Here is a 24,744-nt window from a genome sequence, read left to right on the forward strand (position 1 = left end):
AGCCAGCAGTCCTGGATTGTGAGAGGGATGTCCGACTGCCCGTTTAGGCCCAATCGGACATCTCTCAAGGGGTTCCAGATTGGAGAGCGTGCAGGCTGTCCCATGGGGGTGGGTGTCCCATTGCATAGGGACACCCACTCCCATACACGAATTTCGTGCACCGGGCTTCTAGTACTATTAATCAAAGGTTATAAAGCTTTTAAGGACCCTTGATGTACATTTTCAAATTGTTATTCCTAAGAGTGTATTCCTTCCGTGAGTCGGGGCAGCTCCGGGTCGCAGGTGACATTTACCATCTGAGCGCCTGCGTCCCCACCTGCTGACCCAGGACGAGGGTTTCAACACAAATGCAGGGGCCTCACTCCCTTTCCTCCTTCCATCCTCAGCACCACTCGCTGCACCACAGCCCACCCACCTGGCCCGGAAATGCCATTCCTGGGCGCACGTCCTCTCTTCATTCTTGGGGGGAAGGGACACGTCACTTTCTACTATTATTTCTGTTAACTGAGAAAGTTGGTGCGAGTTCACGGACGGCCCGAAGCTGGGTCCAGGAGTGGCAGCCCGCCCGAGGCCCAGCAGGCAGCGCCGCGGCAGGAGCGGGCTGTGCCGTCAGGCCGTGCTAGCATCTCCCTGTGGACCAGGCGGTTACACAGCATTTCTCTTCACGGTTATTTTTAACTCATTTGAAATTATTTGAGGACAGAAATACAATTATTTTGAATGCTCATCTCAACATGAAAGACAAATTCACGGGAGACACGGCTGCTGATGTGACTCAGCCAGCAGGGCCTGGCCTGGTGTTGGGATCAGTGATGTCGGGAAAAGGAAAGTGAGAATAGAGGATGTTTTTGGAGGCAGCAGAGACGCTCGAACGGAATGAGAAGTTCTGCGTGGGAAGAAAGTCCCGGAAGGATGCGAACTAGACACCAGGCTGCTCCGCACGTGGGATTTAATCGGAGGTGACAGAACACGACATCAAAACAGCATTTTCTAGAATAATTGTCGTCCCCAACACGTGAAAACTGTTTAGAAAGTGGGCTGAGGCTGTCCTTCGACAGTGAGCATGTGGGGGACACACAAGGACCGGACACAGTGTGGCGTCCGCCGGGCACTGTCTTGCCCCCAAATCGCCTGACCAGCATGTGGTGAGGTCAAGCAGGAGACGACGTCCTGCCCCAGGGCCTGCTGCCTAACTACGGGGACGTGTCGGTACTCTAGATGCAAAAGCACACGCCGCCCGGTAACTGGAAGGACAGCTTAGAACGATTTCGTGGGATTGGCCTGTGATTGTCTGAAATGAGAATGCTTTGTGAAAAACTTGCATTAACACATCAGAGACTAGAGTTGTAGAGATTAATCCTGATGAATTGTTTAGGGAAATGCTGACCAACTCCATGTATGAAAGCAGGAATATGTCAGGTTATTTTTTTAATGGGTGTATTGACTGGCTTAAGCATAGACAATCTCCTTTTCAGTCCTGCGGTACAAAAACTGTACATTACAAGCAGTATAGAAACAAGTGGAAAGATTGTGCCACACACCTGGACAGTTATCTACGGGCAGTTACATGTACAGCTACAAACGGAAACAGGCTACGCCCTTAGGGTGCACACTTGTTTTTGGGTAAGGTGTACCGCTAGCGAGTGGCCGAGTTACCACTCTAGTTGTCCCCAGCAGAGAGGATGAGGGCGAGGTCCGTCCGGTACAGCTTCCCCCCGTCGGACAAGGCCATGATGCTCTTCTTGTAGTTGGGGATGTTGTTGATGTCCAGGTCCTGCACAGAGCACAGAGGGCACGTGGCCCGGTTAACGTGGACGTGAGTCAGTGTGGCCGGGTGAGGGGCTGTGGCAGGAAACTGCTCTGTACAGAGGCCCCTGGAGAGGAGCTGGGTGGTTGTAAAGGAGCTGGGTACAAGGTGGTTGTAAAGTCTATTGATCCCAGCCCTGGCTGGTATGCTCAGTGGTTAGAGTGTTGGCCTGCAGACTGAAGGGTCATGGGTTTGATTTCCAGTCAAGGTTGTGGGTTCAATCCCCAGCCCCCATCAGGGTACAAGTGGGAGGCAACCAGTTGATGTGTCTCTGTCACATCAGTGTTTCTCTCTCTCTCCTCCCTGTCCCTCTCCCTTCCACTCTCTCTAAAAATCAATGGAAAAAATATCCTCGGGTGATAAACAATAAAATAAATAAACATCTATTGATCCCAGTTGCCAAATCAGGTTAGGAACTGAAGCTACTCCTGCCCCTCTCCAGATGTTCAGAGTTCCACACATTGTGGGCGGTTGCTTCCAGATGGATCCGTAAAACCTGCCTAAGAAGCAAGAACCGGTAATGAGTTACCTGCTTGTTCTTCTCGCACAGATCCTTCAGCAAAGCGTCGAGCTCGTGTTCATCGATGTAGCCATTGCCGTCCTGAGGGAGGAGAAGCAGAGCAGGTCTCGGACACCACGGCAGTGCAGCCACACACATGAGGGACATGCTCTGGCCCCGTCCCAGGCAGCACCGGACCCCCTCTCAGATCCGCATGGCTGGCTGCTCCGAGGTTCCAGAGTCACCTCTCATTCAACACCTTACATTGGTCACACGCTTTGAGCGTTTCAAAGAGCTTCACATTTAACACGTCTCTTCGTGCTCACTTCACCTCCCGTGGAGGTGCCTGTCACCCATGTGCTCATATGAGTGAGGACATGGAGGCCGGGGGCCATGTGACCCGCTGGGGTCACACTGGTTTGGTCCAGGGGTAGAGACTTCCAGAGCAAATAAAGGAGGTTAGCAGTGACCTTGCAAACAGCCTTTTACACACGCACGCGCGCGTGCGCGCACACATGCATGCACACACACAGGGCAGAGCCTTTCACTGAGTGGAGGAAACTGCTGGAATTTTCTGACGAACTACAGCTATGAACAGACTTTTACCTGGTCATATAACTCGAAAGCTTTATTGAACTCTTTCCCACACATTTTGACGCCCTGGAGGGTAGAGAAGGAGCAAGGTTAAAATGCTGCTGGTAAGCTTTATTGCGTTTCCCTCAGCGGCTCTCCCACATTGTGACTGTTCAAGGAAAATACCATCAGTGGTAGAGAAAAAGAGAAATACCTGAAATTTAAGAAGAAAATTCTCCTGCACTGGTAGTAGCCTTTTGAGAGAAAAACATTACGTTAGTAAATTAGATTTTTTTGACAGGGATCGGCTTGTGTTAATATTTGTGCAGCCCCTAACTCACCGGGCCATCTCGGTTAACTCCAGCTTCCCGTCATTATTTGAATCAAACAATTTCAGCTGAAAGACAAAAAGTCATTATTGTAGCCATTGAATAATGGTTTATTGCATGAAGGACAAGAAAATTCAACTTAAAGCTGTTTGAGTTACGAATTACTTATATATACAGCAAAGTTGTAGAAAGTAGCATTTGTTGAACTATTGGTGCAGGGTCTTCAGTTCTGTAACCTGTATAGTTGCCCAAGTGTCTCAGAGAACTTAGAGCAGTCAAGCAGTGGTGGTCCACGGCTAGAAGCCTGCCATGGTTTTCCTCGCACAGACGTGCGCATGTCTCCAGACGTGAGGTGGGCGGGGTGGGGGGGGTGGCTGAGGCTGTCTGCGGGAGCACCCCCTGACTGCCCGCGCAGTGGTGTGAAATAAATACTTGCTTTTCTCTCAGGAACATAATGGGGGACACCCACAGCAATAGGCAGACACTATGAATAATCCTTGGAGAACAGAAGTTTCGAGTAATTTGGAGTTGTTTCATTCCCTTTGCACGCTGGGTACGCTGTAAAGCCCAGCACGTACACGCCCCGCACCGCAGACACGGCCTGGGGGCAGGTAGGAATACTGCTGTGCTATCGCGGACAGAAGAATTGTGTATGAAATAGGTCAAATATGTACACCACATAAGTGGAAAAGTGCATTATTTTTGTTCATAAAGGAATGCGATGCGGGTCAGAATGGGGCCTCTTTGGGGACAGAAGGAATGCATGTCTGGGGGAGGCAGATGCTGACACGTTTTATAATTCATTGTCCCACTAATATCAGCACCGAGCCCCGGACGCCAGGTCACCCGGATCAGTGCCCACAGGGAAATATTTCCCCACAAATATACTTAAATGTTAATTAGTTCTTGATTAATTTGCTTCTCCGATTTGAACTGGTTTATGACATTTAATCAGATATGCAAACTCCCATCTGAGTGGTTTTGAAAGGCGGCTCAGAGCTCTACCTGGAGAGGAGTCCTTACTCTAAATAGATATCCCTTACGGTCGGCACCCCGCCCGCCGGTGCATGTAGGTTAGTGTCTTCTCCCGGAAGCCGGCGCCGGGCGGCCCTCCGGGACACAGTTCTGTGCTGATGCTTCCGGCGCGATGCAAGGCGGACTCAGAAAATGGGTTGTTTGAAACTAGATGTTCGCCCGCTTTATAACACACGTCGCCGCAGTGGCCACGGCGCAGCTCCGCTCTGGAGGCGTTCCCCACGGGAGGTAGGCTGGCAGGCCGAGAGCCGCCTCAGCTTCGTCAGACGTAACCACGCCTTTTATAAGGGCACTGGAGAGTCCAACTCCCTAACCCGTCTGGTGTAACACAGTTTTATAACATGCACTTACGTTGTATGGGTCATCTACTTAAATCCACGAGGTGAGAATTCACTGCCACGGCAGTTAAAGCATGGACACACACACGGGCGCTGACTGCACAATGAAACTTTAAATTCCAAGAAGTAAACAATTAAAACAGTGTTGCCCGCGGCTGAAGCAGGTTAGGAAAGCCCTCGTGGTCCTAAGAAATCAGCATGAGCCCACTTACCCACTTGAAACGCGTTAACCTCGTGGGCACGGGATGGCTTTATCTGGGCTTCATGAACGCATTTGACATTCATTCCTAAGACACGGATGCCTGTGTGTGAAGCAGCTTTCTCAGCTCCACGGTCAGCACGGACCGCAGATCTGGCTCACACTGCCCCCCCGACGTCAGCACAAAGGCGTGTTTGGATCTCCTCACCCACACACGCAGGTGGTGCTCCAAAATAACAAACTCAAAAGGCAGAGGCAGACGTACCGTCTGACCACAGGCTGTCAACGAGCAAGGCAGCTGTGAGTGCCCTCTGAACTCTAACAAAACCTGTGCTTTCCCAATGCTTTCCCTGATAAAACTGATTGAGAACTTCCATAAGAAACGACCGTTAGTGACATAACGCACATATCTATAACGTGACTTACATTATCTGAGTTATAGAATCAGTGATGTCATACACTGGCTTTTAAAAAAAACAAGTGATCTTTTGAGACCAAATTGCCGACCGGACAGCACGAACAGAGATGTGCCCGTTTGGAGCCTGCGGCACAGCCGCGAGGGCCGCCCGCGGCCGGGCGTCAGCTTTCCTGTGAGTGGTACCCGTGTGCGAGGCCGCCCGGGCCCTGTTCTCACCGGCCACGGGGCAGGCCCCGCTCTCACCGGCCACGGGGCAGGCCCCGCTCTCACCGGCCCCCGGGCCCCGCTCTCACCGGCCACGGGGCAGGCCCCGCTCTCACCGGCCACGGGGCAGGCCCCGCTCTCACCGGCCCCCGGGCCCCGCTCTCACCGGCCGCCCGGGCCCCGCTCTCACCGGCGCGGGGCGGCCGTGGCTCGGTGTTCCCGGCGCCTTACCATGAGGTCTGTGTACTCGGCCAGCTTCGCATCATCCACCGTCTTGTTGGCTCTCTCCAGCAGGTCCTTGAGGAAGTTCTGGGGGACAGAGAACACGGGGCGCTTCCTCGGTGACCGCCCGGGGAGGCGGCATCTTTCTGAGGCCGCACTGGGGGGGGGGGGGGCGGGCGGGGGCCGCAGCGGGGAGAGCCGCCGCCCTGGTTCCCGCAGACCCAGCCCTGCGGCGGCTGCTCCCGCCCGCTCCGGCTGTGGCCCGCTCTTGGGTCCAGGGAAAGGAGTCTGGCTGTGCACGGCAGGGGTCCGAGCGGACCTGGAGAAGCAGCCAGCTCAGCCGGCCAGTTTCTAGACACCTCACCCGCGCTCGCCACTCCACGGGAGCAGGCCCTGGCCACGGCCTCAGGGGAACCTGGGGTGCGCCCTGGCCACGGCCTCGGGGAGCCTGGGGTGCGCCCTGGCCGCGGCCTCGGGGAGCCTGGGGTGCGCCCTGGCCGCGGCCTCGGGGAGCCTGGGGTGCGCCCTGGCCGCCAGAGCAGCTCCTTCCGGGCTGGCCGGGAGCTTCAGGCCGGCTTCCTAATGCAGGTGGCACCGCGATGCCATCTCTCCCCGAGGACACGTGACCGTGTGGACAGGGGGTGCCGGGAGGGTGATGGAGGTGAGGAGGGACGTCAGTGCTTGTACACCGGGGCTCCCAGGAGTGACAGGGCGGCGAGCAGGGCCAGCCTCCGCTCTGTGCCTGGCTCTCTCTGCTCCTGGGGAAGCTGCTGGTCTGGGGGCAGGAGGATGGTCTGGGGGCAGGAGGATGGTCTTGGGGGGCAGGAGGACGGTCTGGGGGGGCGGGAGGACGGTCGGAGGGTCGGGAGGACGGTCTGGGGGCGGGAGGACGGTCGGAGGGTCGGGAGGACGGTCTGGGGGGGCGGGAGGACGGTCTGGGGGGGCGGGAGGACGGTCTGTGGGGGTGGGAGGACGGTCTGGGGGGCGGGAGGACGGTCTGGGGGCGGGAGGACGGTCTGGGGGCGGGAGGACGGTCTGGGGGGGCGGGAGGACGGTCTGTGGGGGCGGGAGGACGGTCTGGGGGGGCGGGAGGACGGTCTGGGGGCGCGGGAGGACGGTCTGGGGGCGCGGGAGGACGGTCTGGTGGGGCAGGAGGATGGTCTGGGGGGGCGGGAGGACGGTCTGGGGGGGCGGGAGGACGGTCTGGGGGCGCGGGAGGACGGTCTGGGGGCGGGAGGACGGTCTGTGGGGGCGGGAGGACGGTCTGGGGGCAGGAGGACGGTCTGGGGGCGGGAGGACGGTCTTGGGGCGCGGGAGGACGGTCTGGGGGCAGGAGGACGGTCTGTGGGGGCGGGAGGACGGTCTGGGGGGGCGGGAGGACGGTCTGGGGGGGGCGGGAGGACGGTCTGGGGGCGGGAGGACGGTCTGGGGGCGCGGGAGGACGGTCTGGGGGCGCGGGAGGACGGTCTGGTGGGGCAGGAGGACGGTCTGGGGGGGCAGGAGGACCGTCTGGGGGGGCGGGAGGACGGTCTGGGGGCGGGAGGACGGTCTGGGGGGGCGGGAGGACGGTCTGGCTCCGCGAGGAGCTGGTCCCCCGTGTCCCGCTGGGAGGCGGCACCTGCTCTCCTCTCTCAGGAGGAGCCGGGGGCTGACACATGGTTTCCGCTCCCAGCATTCCTCTTCAAACCCGAAGAGCAGATGGAAACTTCCCAGTTATCTCTGAGGTGAGTTTTATTTTGAGTCTTAGAAGGCTCTGTCAGAGATTAATTGGGTTAAAGTCCTCACCAGAGACAAAAATGGTGGTCACAAAAATAGCCCGGAGCAGGAGCAGGCGGCTTCTCTGCGCAGCTTAAAGAGCTTCCTGAGAGCCACTCACGCCCCGCGGCTCTGCCAGGCCGAGAGCCTCTTCCCGAGAAGAACATTGAGAGCAAAGAGGAGACCGTGCGGTCTGAGGCTGGAAGTGAGCGGAAGCTGCTGTTAGGAGCCCGAGCTAACTTTCAAAAGGACGTTTTGGTTCAATGGGATGAAAACAGCGCTCAGCGGCCACCTGCGGCCTCCGCGTCGCCGAACGGCATGTTTGCCACAGACGTTGTTTCCTGTGATTTCGCTTAAGGATGTCCCCTCCCAGAGCGATGGCTGCACATGTCTTAGCCGGTGCCGCGGCCCAGGCCACCTCCGGTCCGCGGGCGGCCACAGGAGGCCACCTGACTTTGAGTGACGGGCACGCAGCGCCGCATACAGACCGGGCACCATAGCAACCCACACCTGGCCCACCTGATCAGGTTGACCAATGTCACCCCAATCAGTTTAACTTTAAAGATGAAATTAAATAAAATGGTGCGACTCCCGCCACGTCCACTGTGAGCGGGAGCGCGTCCCTGCTCGCAGCTGCGGGACAGCCTGCGTGGTGAGACCCGCACCCCCGGCTCTCCCCCGGCAGCTGTGGACACGTGACCTTTCCAGCACCCCGGCTTCGGTTCTCTGTGGCGTGGCGCAGTGACGTCCGCTCGGAACGTCTTGGCGAGGGTTAGGGTGCGACGCCACGCCCCGTGCCCCCACATCGCCGGCGCCTGACTGCGCTGCTCCCTGAGCCACACGCCGACGGCCGGGCGCGGGCTCCTGCTGCGAAGGCGTGGGGTGGAGGGAAGATGCTTCCACGTTCTGAAAGGCCAGTCGTCAGGGGCTTATGCAGGACAGACCTACTGCGCCTTGCGTCTCACCGGCCTCCCTGCAGCACCGCACCTGCGTGCGCTCAGGCCGGAGGGAAGGCCCGTGGCCACCAGCAGGCGGCGTGCGCCGGCACAGGGACGGAGAGGCCGTCCGGAGGAGGAGGACCCGCCGGCACAGGGACCGAGAGGCCGTCCGGAGGAGGAGGACCCGCCGGCACAGGGACCGAGAGGCCGTCCGGAGGAGGACCCGCCGGCACAGGGACGGAGAGGCCGTCCGGAGGAGGACCCGCCGGCACAGGGACGGAGAGGCCGTCTGGAGGAGGACCCGCCGGCACAGGGACCGAGAGGCCGTCCGGAGGAGGAGGACCCGCTGGCACAGGGACGGAGAGGCCGTCCGGAGGAGGACCCGCCGGCACAGGGACCGAGAGGCCGTCCGGAGGAGGAGGACCCGCCGGCACAGGGACGGAGAGGCCGTCCGGAGGAGGACCCGCCGGCACAGGGACGGAGAGGCCGTCCGGAGGAGGAGGACCCGCCGGCACAGGGACGGAGAGGCCGTCCGGAGGAGGAGGACCCGCCGGCACAGGGACGGAGAGGCCGTCCGGAGGAGGAGGACCCGCCGGCACAGGGACGGAGAGGCCGTCCGGAGGAGGACCCGCCGGCACAGGGACCGAGAGGCCGTCCGGAGGAGGAGGACCCGCCGGCACAGGGACCGAGAGGCCGTCCGGAGGAGGACCCGCCGGCACAGGGACGGAGAGGCCGTCCGGAGGAGGACCCGCCGGCACAGGGACCGAGAGGCCGTCCGGAGGAGGCCCGGTCGGGCTCCTGTCCTCCTGCCCCTGCACCTCCCCAGCGCCCGCAGCCTGTGCGAGGGGCAGGCACTCACTTCGTGGCTGCTTTTCTGAGCAGCCTGGCCCGCCAGGCGTGGGGCCACCCGAGGGCCTTGCTCTTGAGAGGAACCGGCGTGGACGGTCCCAGCCAGAGGCCGAGGAGCTGGGTCTGCCCCCAGGCCCTGCGTCTGACTTCTGTGAGGCCCCGAGGCCCTCTCTCCACCTCCTCCCTCCTCCTCACGGGGTGAAAGGACCCCCAAGCTCACCCCGACACTGGACACGGTGGTGGGCACTGCACCTGGCAGATAGTCTGGTGCAGTGATTGTTAACGCCTTTCTCCCGAGCGGAGCCTGTTCACACAGACGTTTAATGGATGAACCATCACCTCTCGGAGAGGAGTGGCGTGCTCAGCCGAGCGCTCGGCATCTGTCCGCGTGAGGATAACGGCGCCCACACGGAGCGCTAACCCTGGCTTTGCTGAGCGAAGGGCCGAGGCCTCGGTGAGCTGGCTCTCCGCGGCGAGTGGAGATGCGGGTGGTCACGTGCCGGGCTCAGGGTCAGCTTCCTTTGCGGGAGGGTTAGGAGGCTAAAGAGTCATCCCTGCGTCTGAGAGGAAGACACGCGGGCGGCCTGGCTTACCTTCAGCTCCTCCGTCTCGATGAAGCCGCTGTGGTCAGTGTCGTACTTCCTCCACGTCTGTGAGGGGAGAGGGGGCCGCGTTAGACGGCCCTCCCGCTCCGAGGCGGGGGCCGCCCGCAGTGCCTCACCTTCATGAACTCCTCGCAGGACTTGAGCTGCTGGCACCGGAACAGCAGCAGGAAGTTCTCCTCCGTGGGCAGCACGTGCGCCAGCTGCAAGAGAGGCCGAGGGTGAGGAGCCGCGCAGGCCAGCTCCGCCCTGCACGCTCACCGGCAGTTTCGCTGCCGAGACCCAGGAGAGCAGCACCGGGCCGCCTTTCCCTCCCGCTGCTCGGTTCCCGAAGAGCCACTGTGCTCCTCTGGACTGTCCTCGGGCCGGGCCTCACCCCTCAGCTGGAGGCTGTGCCCGCCCTCCGTCTGCCTCACAGCTCCTCTCTGGCACAGGGCACGGGCGTGGGCATGCACTGCAGGGGAGAGGCAGGGTGAGGGTGTGCACTGCAGGGGAGAGGCAGGGCGAGGGCGTGCACTGCAGGGGAGAAGCAGGAGAGTGATGTGGGGAAAGAAGGCCGGGAAGAAGTGGGTTCCCATGTCTGAGAAGGAAGATGAGCCCAAACAATTGGAAGGTTCTGGAATGAGGTGAGAAGAAGCTCCTCTCAGCGGTGGTCACGGAGGACTGCTGGGCCGTCCTCTGCTTGAAGATGGCTCCTGGGCTTATTTTATAATTTCCCTTTCATGACGCTATGACATTTCTCCTTAGATCTCGGCTCATAACTTAAATGCCTTTTGTGTTTTTTGGAAAAAATAAAAGGGGCTCCAGCTCCCATTCTAGGGTGGACATGACCCATCTCTGGGGCCGGGAGGGCGTGGACTGATGGCCGAGCACAGCCGGTTCTGTTCCTGCGGGGCTGTGAATTAGCTGTGGTCCCGGAGCCTCCGGCCACTTCCATCCTCACCACCAAGAGGCGCCGAAATAGAGCCGGGCCGGTGCGCAGTGGGTGCCGGGTCGTGGAGGGGTGTGTGTGAAGAGGCTGCATCACCCCTGGGAATGCACCTCACCCCTTCCTGCCGCGCTGGGAGCCCCCCTGGGCGTGGGCCCCGCCCGATGTGGCTCCGGAGGAACCTTCAGGTCAGCATGTGGTCCAAGGTTCTCCCAAACTACCGAAAAGACTCTCACACTTTACCAGCTTTCACCCTTTAGGTCCGCTGAAATTTTAAAATCTATCATCTATCTATCATCTATCTATCTATAAAATTATTATGCTAATTAACCGGACAGGAGGAGATTGTGCGTGCAGCGTCGGGGGCGGGGTGGCAGGGGCCTCTGAGCGCCTGTGCTGGGGGAGGGCCTGATCAGCAGTGGCCGAGGCTGCTGCGGGGCCCGGGGAGCGAGGCAGGGCCGGACTGGTGACTCGAGGGTGGGCGGCGCCGCACAATTTCGAATCGAGAGCTGGGCTCCTGGTTTAACTTGGTCTGTGTCATTCTGCCTCACATGCAGATGATCTCAGCTTCTTTGTGCCTCACCAAATGCCCTCTAACTCACCGGGTGTTAGGTCTTTGAAATAACATCTCAGATTGGAACGTGCTGTTCAGAGGCAGCGCACAGGGGGTTGAAACCCAGGGACAGACCCGAAGTCCCTGAGGATGTGAGTGCGGCTCAGCCAGAAACACCTGCTTGTTCATTCTGAACGCAGGTCCCGGTGGCTGAGCATTAGCATAGCGTTCATCCAGGAAGCGGGTCAGCCGGGTCCGCCTGTGCCGCTGGCTCGGGCTGTCAGAGACGCTGTGAAGTCTGGGTGGATGCCCCAGAGCCTGTCGCAGATATTCTTGGCCTCTGTCCCCCAAACACTCAGCCCCCAGGTGTCTGACATAGGCTGTGGACCGGCTGATAATTTACTTCATAAAAATACCCACTAACTGTGATTTATAGTGAATAATTGGTTTTTACTATTTTCATCGTAGTTTTCTATATTGCTTAGATTTTCATAATTATTGTGTGTTGTTTTGAACAGAAAAGCATATTTTTTCTTAAATTCTACTTATCAAAATCCACTAAGTACATAAAAACATTAAACAAAAAAAATAAGAGAAAAAGCGAGTAAGCGATGACCAAGGGTAAAGTTAGGAAAATTTTAACCATCTTTCCTTCAAAAGTTAAAATTCACATATCTCACATGAAGTCCAGAGATCTCTGGAAAGTCAAACACAGAGATGGCAAAATCACTCTTCATTTTAGTGTAAATTTCTTTGCCCATTCCATTTCGTCCGACTCGTTTTAATTAATTTTTAAAAACGTCTACGTTCAACATATTCCGTCTTTTAATTTCCCTGAACTGTCATGTTAAACTGAATGCAGCCCCGTCCTATTTTACAGCCGCTGGACATTGTAGACATGTAGGAGGCAATAAGACGCACCAGCCACTAAGAGAGAGGCAGGCTCCGGCCAGCCTGGCTCAGTGGCTAGTGCTGGCCTGTGGACCGAGGGTCTGATAGGGGACCTATAATCTGATGGATAGGGCACCTGCATTAATCTGAAAAGTAATCATATCATTTTAAATCTTAACACATACACTTATGTGAACAGGGCATTAAGTTTCTTATATGTGAAGAGGGGGTTAAGTTTTTCTTAAGTTTCCTTTCCAAGGCCCGTGCGAAGCGATGGAGGAGGTGACTCAGCTGTGAATCCAGCAAGCAGACCTGACAAGCATGGTCAGGCCGACCCACCAGGAGCCAAACATCATCTCGTCAACATAATCTCATCGCCTGATGACAAGGACAATCGCGGACGTCTGCGGACCCCCAGGGCTGCACTTGGCTGCACTCCGTTCCCAGCCTCACCCCGGCCTCTTCCCCTGTATGACCCTGTCCCCTGCACCTGCTGGGAGGCAGGATTTGATGCTTCTTGGTTGGCTGGCCTCCTCAATAAACAGCTTATGTGATTCAACCCGGCCTTCGTGATTGGACACAGCGACAGGCAGCCCGAGCCCACCGGGGTTTCCCGGTAACAGGTCCTGGGTTCGATTCTGGTCAAGGGCATGTCCTTCGATTGCAGGATCGACCCAGGAGACAACCAATGGATAGTGGATGTGTCTCTCCCACACTGATGTTTCTCTCTCCCTCCCTCCCTCCCACTCGCTCTAAAAAGCAATGGAAAATACCTTCAGGTGAGGATTAAAAAAAAAAATGAGGGGTGTGTGACTGTGTGGGTAGCATGGGCGCCGTGACCGGGACGCAGCGCCTCCCCCAGGTGCCGCCGCGTGAGTCTCACCGCTCCCGAGTGCGGGCCTCGCTGCAGGGCAGGTCCCCCAGGTCACTGCTTGGCCAGGGCAGTGTCCTGTCTCCTGTCCCAAGATGCCCGGTGATTTCCTAGTCCTTGAGCTCAAAACGCTTTCGTGGACACGTGGAGGGAATGAGTGGAAGGCGGGGAGCTGTGGCCACACAGACCCCCCTGTGAGGAGGGCCTGCCACTGAGCTGCGGAGCCTCGCACCCGCCCACTGCCCACGGTGTGCACAGCCTGGGCACGCGGGCTGGGCCTCACCGCAGGCTCCGGGCCCGGTGCCTGCAGCCAACCTGACTCGGGGAGTGAAGGCTGCTCCTGGGCAGACACTCCGAGGAGGGCAGGGGGTGGGGAGGGGAGCATGAGGCACCCTCAGACCTGCTTCCAGCAGCCAGGGTGCTGCTGTGGCCTCAGCTGGCAGGTCTGGGAGGTGACCTGGGCTGAAAGGAGCTGTGTCCCCAAGCACATGGACCTGCAAAGGCTCTGTCCTCTCTTTCAAAACCGGGACACCTGGGAAGGGTCTCCCCAGCCCAAGGGACTGTGGGGCCCGCTGTCCTGGGGGCTGTCACAGCCCAGGCCCCCCGCCCAGTCCCGCTCTGTCCTTCCCCTTCCACGGGAACGGATCCGAGAGCTCGCAGCGGGCTGGCTGCCCAGGGAGCCGGGCCCACGGCCTGGCGGTGCCGGGGCGGCCCAGCCTTGGCTGTATGTTTGCAGCTGCCCAGGTTCCTGCTGGGACCCCGGGCTATGCTGTGAGCATGACTGGGGCCGGGACTCAGTCCCCTAGGGAGACTCACAGGGGCAGGCGAGTCACGGCTGGAGGTGAGCAGAGCGAGAGGGCGAAGTGCCAGGAGGAGGCACGCCCAGGGCAGCACCCAGGGACTCTGCCGCGACGGCAGCCCAGCGCCACGCAGCCGCGTGCTGAGCCCTCGGCCGGTCCCAGAGCCTTTGTTTGAGTCTGGGAGCCAGAGGGAGGCGTCCAGGACGTCTGGGAGGCACACCATCGCCTCTCCTTCAGGTCTGGTTGAACTTTGGTTTGAATCTGACAAGTCGTATAGGAAGTGGGGAAAGGCGTGGCATTTGGAGGAGCATGCTAGGTGCCCAGCGAGCCCTTTCCATTGGAGTGGCAGCAGCTGGTACCTTTGTGAGTTGTGCAGTGTGCCAGGCTTCACCTATTGGCTTGGCACGTGTTGTCACATTTGATGTCGCTACTCAGACGCCACCCCCGTTCCCAGCCAAGGAGCAGAGGCTGCGGACAGACGGGCTGCGTCCATGTGGCTCTTAGCTGGAGCCAGATCAGAAGTTGGACAGCCTGACTTTCTCGATTTTAAGACCCTGCTCCCTTACCATCATCACCCTTAATTAAAACCTCAGTCAAAAAGTTTTCCTAATATACCATTTAAAAATTCTATGCAGAGGCAGTTTTAAATCATGGTTCACTGTCCGTCACTCCCCAAGGTCTCCGGTGGAACAGCAGCCCGCCCCAACATCGCACCCCGGTGGGTCTGAGCCCAGCCCCCTCCGTGGAGGGAGGGCGCGGCCGAGTCGCCGCTTCGCTCCCGCGGGTGTGAGGTTAAAGTAGCTTTCAGATCTCTGTCTGCAGCGGGCGAGTGACCTGGACAGACAGACGCAGCGACGGGAGAGCGGGCGGTTCCGCTCGCGACCAGGGTCAGATGCAAGCTCGTGGGCCCGCCTCCCGCCAGGGGAGCTCGGAGGGGAATTTCCATCATCTCCGAGTGCTTCCTCCCTGTGACTATTCTAACCGCCTTCGCTGCAACCGACTCCTTGGTCTCAGTCCACCTCGGAGCATTTTGACTGCCGTGGCAGTTGTTAAATTACCTCGGAGCTCCAACCCCCCTGCTGTGACTTCACGTGAACCATCTCCCTATCACAGAACTGCATCTGTGTGGCCAGCTGTCAAAGCCGCGCGGTGGGAGGGGGTGGTCGCCTTCGTGGGGACGGACTTTGGAAATGGACCCGTGTCCCCGGATCTTTCCCACCCACGCGCCCGTCCAGCCCTCAGTTGAGAGGACGGGGCCTCGCGTTGGGTGCCCCGGGTTAGGTTGTGATGAACCACGAGCCACCCTGGAGCGGGCATAACCTTGAGGCAAACCCAGCCGTCCCTGCCACCGCGAGGTGGCGGCGGTGCGTGGGCGGGCGTGCTGATCCGGCCACGCGGGTCACTTCCCACCGCCGGGAGGGTGTGCTGTGCCCCATGTCACCGGCGGGGTTTGCAGCAGGGGCCGCCTGCGCCGGCCGGGAGCCAGCGGGATGGACTTGATTTACTGCCCTTTCCGGTGACAGGAGGGCACCTGGCCTGCAGGCGCGCCTCCCTCCTTCGGCGCTTCCCGTCTCTTTCCCATGAGGCTCAGAACCTCTCCTTCCCTCTGCACCTGACTGACACCCTGGGCAGCGCCAGTCACAGGAACCTCCCAGCCAGCCTGTCAGCACCCCCACTCCTGGGCCCTCCTCCCTGCCCACCTGTCAGCACCCCCACTCCTCCCTCCCCACCTGTCAGCACCCCCACTCCTGGGGCCCTCCTCCCTCCCCACCTGTCAGCACCCCCACTCCTGGGGCCCTCCTCCCTCCCCACCTGTCAGCACCCCCACTCCTGGGGCCGCTCCTCCCTGCCCACCTGTCAGCACCCCCACTCCTCCCTCCCCACCTGTCAGCACCCCCACTCCTGGGGCCCTCCTCCCTGCCCACCTGTCAGCACCCCCACTCCTGGGCCGGGCGGGGCTCAGAGCCAGGTCGGGTTATCACTCCTGCCTGTGGGCACCTGCAGGCATCATTCACCCTTTCTGGCTTCAGTCTCCTCATCGTGAAAATGAGGCCCTCGGCTGGTTTTCCCAAGGGTCCGCTCTAGCAAAAGTTCCACGTGCGGGATCCCCTGAGCCTCCTAAAGCATCGGGGCAGCCTCCCTCCCTCCCTCCCTCCCTCTGCCTCTGCTCACTGACCTGCGACCCCCCTGCACCGGCTGGCCCCCCTGCACCGGCTGACCCCCCTGTACCGGCTGGCCCCCCTGTACCGGCTGGCCCCCCTGCACCGGCTGGCCCCCCTGCACCGGCTGACCCCCCTGCACCGGCTGGCCCCCCTGTACCGGCTGGCCCCCCTGTACCGGCTGACCCCCCTGCACCGGCTGACCCCCCTGCACCGGCTGGCCCCCCTGTACCGGCTGGCCCCCCTGTACCGGCTGGCCCCCCTGTACCGGCTGACCCCCCTGCACCGGCTGACCCCCCTGCACCGGCTGACCCCCCTGTACCGGCTGGCCCCCCTGTACCGGCTGGCCCCCCTGCACCGGCTGGCCCCCCTGTACCGGCTGGCCCCCCTGTACTGGCTGGCCCCCTTGTACCGGCTGACCCCCCTGCACTGGCTGGCCCCCCTGCACCGGCTGGCCTCGTTCTCAGTCTCCAGTCCTGCTGCTATACATCCATCTCTCAGACAGCAATGCGTTCCATGTCTGCAGAGGGGAGTGCAGACTCCAGGGAGATACTTTAATTACAGAGATAATAATAGTACGTCCTTCTGTAACTCTATCCGTGTTAGCGGTTTAAAGGAGTGTGTTCCACCCTGGCACGCAGCTGTCCTGTGAGATCAATTACTTGAAAACCAGGTTAGTTCTCGGAATCAAAGGTAAATTACGACTGAATACTGTTAACAGTCAGAATGTCACAGTCTGGTGGACTAAGGGCATTACATAAAGAGCATAATGATCCTTGTGCTGTGGCGTGTTTTAAAATAGGAGCTGATTAACTTCCTGAAGCTGCGCACTCGAGTTCTCTCATGGAAACAGAGACAGACAGGTGGAGAGGGCTGAGGAGCCGCGAGGCGCCAGCCCCCGGGGGACTAAGTGGGGGGCACGGAGCCCTGATGTGGGACCAGTTTTGCCTCCTTGGTTCACAGACAGAAGTCATCACCAAAAGCTAAGATCTGGCACCGTGTTTTGAACTTCCAGGGACCTCTAACAGAGCCCACACGCCCACTGCAGTTCAAAATAGACTCTCGGAACCCAGGCTGCGGCTCTGACGCTGCGCGGGCCGGCGGCGTTTCCGTTATATCTAACGGCGCTGAGCGGTGAGCAGTGCCCGCGGCCATGGCCGGGCCAGGTCCCGGCGAGCGAGGCAGGCACACTCGCGGGCTGGGAGGGAGCCGGCGTCTGTGTGGGCAGGTCCTTGCCTGGCCCTGGTCCCAGGGTCTCGTCTAAACGTAGCTGAGGACTCGGTTTTTTATTTTATGTTTCTGATAGTTAGGCAACACGTCCTATCGGAGTTGAATATGGCCACAGACCATTCGTCCAAACTGTACTGGAAACGCGTCTCTTACCTCCACAATTCCTATCTTCCCATCATCCTTCTGGCCGTACTGGTCCACAAAAGCTTTCATCTCGGGCGACAGCTCCTGACATCATATAAAAGCAAGAAAAGTCCGTGAGAATCAGACCCAACCCGGTCGTGCTGTGATGGTGCTAGTGACTCACTGCAAAGGAAAACTGGGATGGGGCCATTTAGAACCTCTCAGACTGATGAACCATTCTCAGAAAATTAAAGACAACGGATAAACAGTACATGCTGGTTTCCAATGCAGGAGTCACAACTGTCATGACCATTTCTGAACCGATTGCTATGGTTTTTCTCCGATTCACTTTGGTCTGATGACTGTCATGAACTAGAAACAATGGTCACTGGGCACCTGCTTCAGAGGAGTCTGCCCCCGCGCCGCCCCGCTGGCCGCGGCCTGGCCCCTCTCCGAACCGCCTCCTCCCTGGGAGGCCCCAATCCATGCTTTCCGTTTGGACAAGCAAAGAAGGTGAACACTGAGGAGGAACTCACTTGGTAGGCAGGTGGCATCCATCGATTAAATAAGTAAAAAATGAAACATCAGAAAAATGTGTGCCAGATAAAAACGACGTGTGTTTTCACAGAGACAGATGCTGAGGGTCTGAGTCTCGGCCGCTGGTCCTGGTCCCGCACCCCCCGTGCTGCCTTGTCTCTGTTTGTGCTGGACTACGTGAGCTTGAGTTCAATAGACACGTGTGAGCGCCTTACTGAGTGCGCCCGCCACGCGGCTTCCCGCAACCTGCTCCCTTGCCCTGCTGACGGCGGGAGTCTAGGGTCCATGGCCTCCGCCAGCAGTCAGGAGGCTGAATGTAGCCCGTTTAAACAGCCTGTTTAAAGTAGGTCAGCCTTTACTGCGTGCCATTCTGTGTTCTTGCAAAACAAATTAAGGTCTCAGTTTTTGTCATAACTAGAAAGAGGCAGCCGTTTGCTCTAGGGATAGACCAGTTAGTATAATCAAAGGGCTATATTGAGGCTGAATATCATTACTACAAGTTTAACAAAATCCTTTCTGAACCAAAGTAAATATTGTTGGTAGAACTGAAGAAGCAGAGAGTAATTAAGCAATTTAATTATAATGTAGTCTTAAAAAACAAACAAACAAGCAAACAAAAAACTCTTCTAGCCCAGTCAGTGTGGCTCAGGGGTTGAGCATTGACCCATGAACCAAGTGATTGGTTGAATTCCTGGCCAGGGCACATGCCCCGGTTGTGCTTGATCCCCAGTGGGGGGCGTGCAGGAGGATCAACGATGTTTCTTATCGATGTTTCTCTCTCTCTATCCCTCTCCCTTCCTCTCTCTCTAAAAATAAATAAAAGCATATTTAAAACAAAACCTCCTCCAGTATGGATTAATTTTAACTTGTATTTATTAAATTTTACTATAGGAACAACTGTAAGAAAGTGAGAGTGGCCCGGCCGGCATGGCTCAGTTGAGCGTCGACCTATGAACCCAGGAGGTCAGGGTTTGATTCCGGTCAGGGCACAGGCCCGGGTTGCGGGCTCGATCCCCAGTGAGGGGCGTGCAGGAGGCAGCCGATCAATGATTCTCTCTCATCATCGATGTTTCTCTCTCTCTCTCTCTCTCTCTCTCTCTCTCTCTCCCTCGTCCTTTCTGAAATCAATAAAAAAATATTTTTTAAAAAGTGAGAGTGACCATAGTGGGACTATCCATTCTAATGTACAATTCTTAAAGTACACAAAGAACAAAGCATTTGTTCTTAAATCTTAAAATCATCTTAGAAAAAATAGTCAGTAACCAAGGGACCAAGCAACTTGATATAACCCTGTGTCTGTGTTCAGATTTGGTATTGTTGGATTATAATCTAATAATTAAAGTTTCAAGTATTCTAAAATTGGAGTCTAGGCAATAGGAAAAGACAATTATGCTCTAAAATCTTCAAACCTCTAACATAAAGTCAGTATTTACAAAAAGTATAAACATTAAAATGGGGAGAGGAAAAGAAAAATCTGAAAAAATGTATAGTTTCTAAATATTTTAATTTCTAAGATGAAAATAAATCTCAATTTTAAAATTACTTCTAGAAAAATTAAAATATATTCATTTATTTGCTGGAAGCATCTTAAAAGGTTTCAATTTGAAATTTTTTAACAAGTAAGATTTTTTCCAACCAAATATTTTAAATGATGAAGAGACTTGTCATTCAAAAAATATATATATTTTTACTAATGAAACATATTTTACTAATAAAACATTTTGCTTTATTAGTAAAAGATGCGTAGAGCTGTAATGATAGTATTGCGTAAGTTTATTTACATGGTAGTGTGTAAGGAGGGGGAGAGAAAGAATGTGTGAAACATTTCCTATTTTACTTGATCCCGTTCAGTTGTACCTCCAGGTTATAAAGTCTAAATCTGGTGAGACAATCCCCAGGGTGTTGTCTGGCTTTAAGTCGATTTTGTCAATGGTTTTAGCAACTGATAGTTCAGCGATGCATTGCATTTCAGAGTCCTCTGGGGTTCTTTTTGAATATGTTGAACAGAGATGTGTAAGTGATATATATGTAATTTTAAATTATATGTAACTCTATGCTAGAGGAGGGGATCTGCTAAGAGTCACACACCTATATTTTCCTCCAAATATATATACACGGTGAGGCAAAAGTAGGGCTACAGCCATGAGTACACAGAACACAGTTTATTCTTATATTATTAATTGTTGTGTTATTTTCCATACAAACAACTGTAAACCTACTTTTGCCCCACCTTGCATACATAATCTCTTTCTAGTGGTAGTCAAAAAACCAGAGTACTATCTAATAGCCCCACTCCAGCACTGCTTCTGAAATGCAGTCTCATATAAATCCCAACACATTAGTAAAATTCTTAACCTGTTTTCCTTTATACAGTCATCTCGTCTATGGTTTAAAGGCGGTACTTTACTTTTATGCCGACCACATATTTTCTTAACAGCAGGACCAAAGGAGGTCATTTGGAGTTAGTAAGGGTTGTTTAATTAGCTAACGGCTTAAATTACAAATAGAGCTATTTTCAAAACACCGTTAACTGCTTACCAGCAGGACATCACTTTAAAAACACGGAATTGTTAAAATTTCTCTACTGCTTACATTTCTAACTTTTGGGTTTCTCCCTTTGGGCAGAAATGAACACCTTTCTTGCTAACTTTTTGCTCATTATCATGTTGCAACGTGTTCCGCTTTCCCCGGGGAGGAAGGTCATTTTCTGATCTCCAACCACTTCACCATCAAACAATAGCTGGCGATAGGAACGGTCCTCATCTGCAGGTCTGCTTCCTGACCACGGAGGGGCAGAGTGGACGTACCGGCCGCTCACGCAGTTAGAGGGCAGTTAGGAGTTACCTAACCAGCCCAGTCCCGGGCGGGCGCAGACCCTCAGGCTTCCCGCACCGCACGCACACTGCCTCTTTTGCACCAGAAGGCAGTGCAAGCACAGAAGCTCCGGTTTCAGATTGCACGGATTTCCCCTTCAGGGACTCGCTTTTCTCTCTCTGACTCTGTCTCTCTCTCTGTGTCTCTCCCCCTCTCTCTGTCTCTCCATCTCCCCCTCTCTGTCTCTATCTCCCCCTCTCTGTCTCCGTCTCCCCCTCTCTGTGTGTCTCTCCCCCTCTCTCTGTCTCTGTCTCCCCCTCTCTCTGTCTGTCTCCCCCTCTCTTCTCTGTCTCCCCCTCTCTCTGTCTCTGTCTCCCCCCTCTGTCTCTGTCTCCCCCTCTCTGTCTCTCCATCTCCTCCTCTGTCTCTGTCTGTCTCTCTTCACCCGACACACTTTGGAAAGGCCGCTTCTTCCCCTCACCCCTAGAAACCACGGGGCCCTGCTGGCTCTTGTGGATGTAGAATGTAGAATATCTGTATTTTCCTCCTTTGAACTCAACCTACCAGCCCCGCCTTCTTCCGCGCCCGCTGGAGCTCCTGGACCAGGCTCTGCAGCTCCTTGCCTTCCAGGTACCCACTCCCTGCAAGACAGAGGCGCCAGGTGTCACACCCCGTCCCTCCCCGGCAGTGTCCCGGGCGGGTGTCTTTCTGGCCACCCCAGAGGTTCCCTCCCCCCGGGACCTGGATTGCCCAGGTGTGGGGGTGCTGAGCATGGCCACGGGACCTTTGAGGAGCAGTGTTCACCAAACCCTGTGCCCCACTTTCTTGGAGAGAAATAAGTTTACTTATTTACAGAGACTGGGGAGAGGGAGGGATGGACAGGGGTGATGGAGAGGTGGAGAGGAGACTGGGGAGAGGGAGGGATGGACAGGGTGATGGAGAGGAGACTGGGGAGAGGGAGGGATGGACAGGGGTGATGGAGAGGAGACTGGGGAGAGGGAGGGATGGACAGGGGTGATGGAGAGGAGATTGGGGAGAGGGAGGGATGGACAGGGGGTGACGGAGAGGAGACTGGGGAGAGGGAGGGATGGACAGGGTGATGGAGAGGAGATTGGGGAGAGGGAGGGATGGACAGGGGGTGACGGAGAGGAGACTGGGGAGAGGGAGGGATGGACAGGGGTGATGGAGAGGTGGAGAGGAGATAGTCACCGTCAGCATCGAAGTGAAGCCAGATCTCAAAAAACTGTGAGGCCGAGATGAGGGGCGACTGCAAGTGGGACTCTGCCATCGCGCAGCGGAGTGTGAGTGTCTGCCCGAGTGGATGGGTGCGCACGGAGCCGCCGGCCGGGCGCTGTCCGCGGTGCTGCTCAGCCCAGCGCAGCGCAGCTCAGCTCAGCTCGGCGCTGGGTCCCGCGCGGGCTTCAGCCTTTATCCCCCGCCCACCGCCCACCGCCTGCCCCGCCCGCAGCCCCGCCCACAGCCCCGCCCACACCCCGCCCACAGCCCCGCCCATCATCCCGCAGGCTCCCCTGTGGCGGTCCATCAGCCGCCCCCCCCCCCCCACACACACTCATCCCCCACATTCGCCTGGCGCGGAAAGCGTCTCCTTCCTGAGAATTAGAGTAAAATAACGTACGTGCGCAGGTTCCCCGTGCAGGCGGAGGAGGAAAGCTGATGCCCTGGGACGTGCGCCGAGACCTCTGAGCGCTCCTGTGAACGCTCCGGGGAAGCTGGCAGCTGCCAGATCGATCTGAGCAGTGACCGCAGTATCAGCACCCACGCTGTGCTATGCCCGGGAGGCCGCCCTACAAATCTCTCTTAAGCGGGGTGATATGAACAAGCTGTGCTAACCTGAGATAGCAGCATTATGCGGTTTTAGTTTGTGCTTGAAGTAGAATTATAATTGGAAAGTAATAGAATTAAATGACAAAATCTTAAAATGTTAGAGGAGGAAGTGATCTTGGAGATACTACGGCCTACCTCCTTGAGTTTGGAAAAAGAAAGCAAAGCAAAGAGACACCAAGCCCCTGGTCCGAGCACCGTGCCCACGGGGTCAGTGGCCGCCGAGGCCCAGGCAGAGGCTGAGCCCAGGACGCGCCCCCTCTCAGAGCTGAGCATCCCTGTTAAGGAGTTTTTGATTAACGGGAAGTTGCCATCAGAGTTGGGAAATACATTTGTGTATTTTAGTGTAACAAATGATATATTCAGATGATTTCTTATTTACATAAATACTTCTTAAGTGGTATTTGGTTTTTAATCTTTCGAGGTCCACTGAGGATGTACCTTATGATTACAGTGGAACAAAATCAAAGTGGAGGCACAAGAGAAAACCCAAACATGGTGAACACAGCCCACGCTCTGGTTTTTGTCCTGGGTGATCGAGTCTGAGGACCCACAACCCTGCGCTCCTGAGACCGCGCCTCTCCCAGCCCTGGGTTTGGGGCACTTCTTTCAGACCCATCATTTCAAAGCTGCTCTCTCATCAACTTCGCAACAGCGTTCTCTCCACAAGACTGGCACTAACAGGTGACTCGCACTTCAGCTGCCTTCTCGGAGGCTCACGTTCAGTCTCCAAGCTGTGATGCAGAGCAATACTTGTATTCTTGTTTTACTCAAGAAGTAGATAAACTGTATTCTTGTACTAAATGGGTAGTCACTAAATGCTCAATTACTTACATTTTCAGTCATGCGATGAACATTTATTAGTACATATTAGGCCAAGCAGTCTGCTAGGCACTGAAAACAATGAAGAGGCCTGGCCCGAGCTTGCTAAATGCTTAGACTCGTGGGGATAAGGACCAGACCCCACGGCAGGGCGTCTGGATAGGATGGGAGCTGGCACACGCCTCCTGCTGTCTGCACGCGGAGCTGAGGCTGGGGTCGCTGACTTGCCCGAGAACGCGTGCCCCGCCCTGGCGGCTGTCGGCTTTGCGGAGACGGGTCAGCAGCTCCTGGAGAGGAGTTCTCCGAGAGGCCCTGTGCTGCACCGCTCCCGGCCAGCCGTGGGTGGGAAGCGGCGGCGGTGGGCTGGAAGCAAATGCTAGAAGGTAACCCTTCCAACCGCTGAGCTTGCGCTGACAGGGAACCTCTGGCGGAGCAGCTGGCCCGCCCTGTCCTCAGCGAGCTGTGTCTGACAGAAGGGCCAGAGAGGGGCCGTGGCAAACCGCTGGGAAGGGAGCACACTCTATTCTTCTTGGTAACTACAACCAATCCTTCCTGCCCCACCCACTCCACTCAGGGTTCCTAAATAGACCCACCGGGACTATTTTTAGAGTTTCATATTAAGATCCAAATATATTACATGGTAACTTTTTAAAAGCAGAAAAAGACAAGCATATGAAAACTCACTCACTCTTCCATTCCAAATCTCTGAGGCTGCAAAGATTCAGAACTTCCATGTTGCGTGTCCAGGCCCTGTCGCCGGGGCGTGGGGAGCTGTGTGCAAGCAGCAAGCACTCTTTTCACTTCTCTTCATGTCCCCGTGGAGCGGCTCCTGGTGAGGGAGGGGACAGCTCCTTTTAATCACGTGGTGCCTTCGCGCTGGGGATTCAGTGTCAAAGGCTTCATGCTCCTGCAAACACACCATGACACATGTGTGGGGGTTTGTTGCTGTTATTGATTTTGCAGAAAAAATACTATCCTATATAATAAAGAGGTAATATGCAAACTGACCATCACTCCAACACACAAGATGGCCGCCCCCAGGTGGACACAAGATGGCCACCACAAGATGGCCAGCAGCGGAGAGCAGTTGTGGGCTATCAGGCCTGCAGGGGAAGGCAGTTGTGGTTGATTGGGCCTGCAGGGGAGGGCAGTTGGGGGGGACTGGGCCTGCAGGGGAGGACAGTTGAGGGGGGGACCCAGGCCTGCAAGGGAGGACAGTTAAGGGCAACCAGGCCTGCAGAGGAGGGCAGTTGAGGGGGACCAGACCTGCAGGGGAGGGCAGTTGGGGGCAGCCAGGCCAGCAGGGGAGAGCAGTTAGGGGCAACCAGGTTGGCAGGGAGGGCAGTTAGGGGCAATCAGGCCAGCAGGGGAGCAGTTAGGCATCGATCAGGCTGGCAGGGGAGTGG

General features: G+C 56.7%; 1 protein-coding gene across 2 annotated transcripts; it reads right to left on the bottom strand.

Annotated features, from left to right (window-relative positions):
* Positions 1-1,660: 1,660 nt before the first annotated feature.
* Positions 1,661-21,962, bottom strand: CALB1 (calbindin 1; the record flags this gene model as incomplete). Of its 2 annotated transcripts, XM_079796678.1 has the most annotated exons (11): positions 1,661-1,774; positions 2,337-2,408; positions 2,913-2,966; positions 3,094-3,133; positions 3,221-3,276; positions 5,634-5,711; positions 9,760-9,816; positions 9,888-9,971; positions 17,354-17,428; positions 21,239-21,315; positions 21,884-21,962. In XM_079796678.1, the coding sequence occupies 11 exons, from the start codon at positions 21,960-21,962 to the stop codon at positions 1,661-1,663; spliced, it is 786 nt and encodes a 261-aa protein (XP_079652804.1). The 2 variants fall into 2 exon arrangements, with proteins under 2 accessions (XP_079652804.1, XP_079652805.1); XM_079796679.1 differs by lacking the exon at positions 17,354-17,428.
* Between the last annotated feature and the right edge of the window lie 2,782 nt (positions 21,963-24,744).

The sequence above is a fragment of the Cnephaeus nilssonii genome (assembly GCF_951640355.1).
Source record: "Cnephaeus nilssonii genome assembly, chromosome: 18".
NCBI lineage: Eukaryota > Metazoa > Chordata > Mammalia > Chiroptera > Vespertilionidae > Cnephaeus > Cnephaeus nilssonii.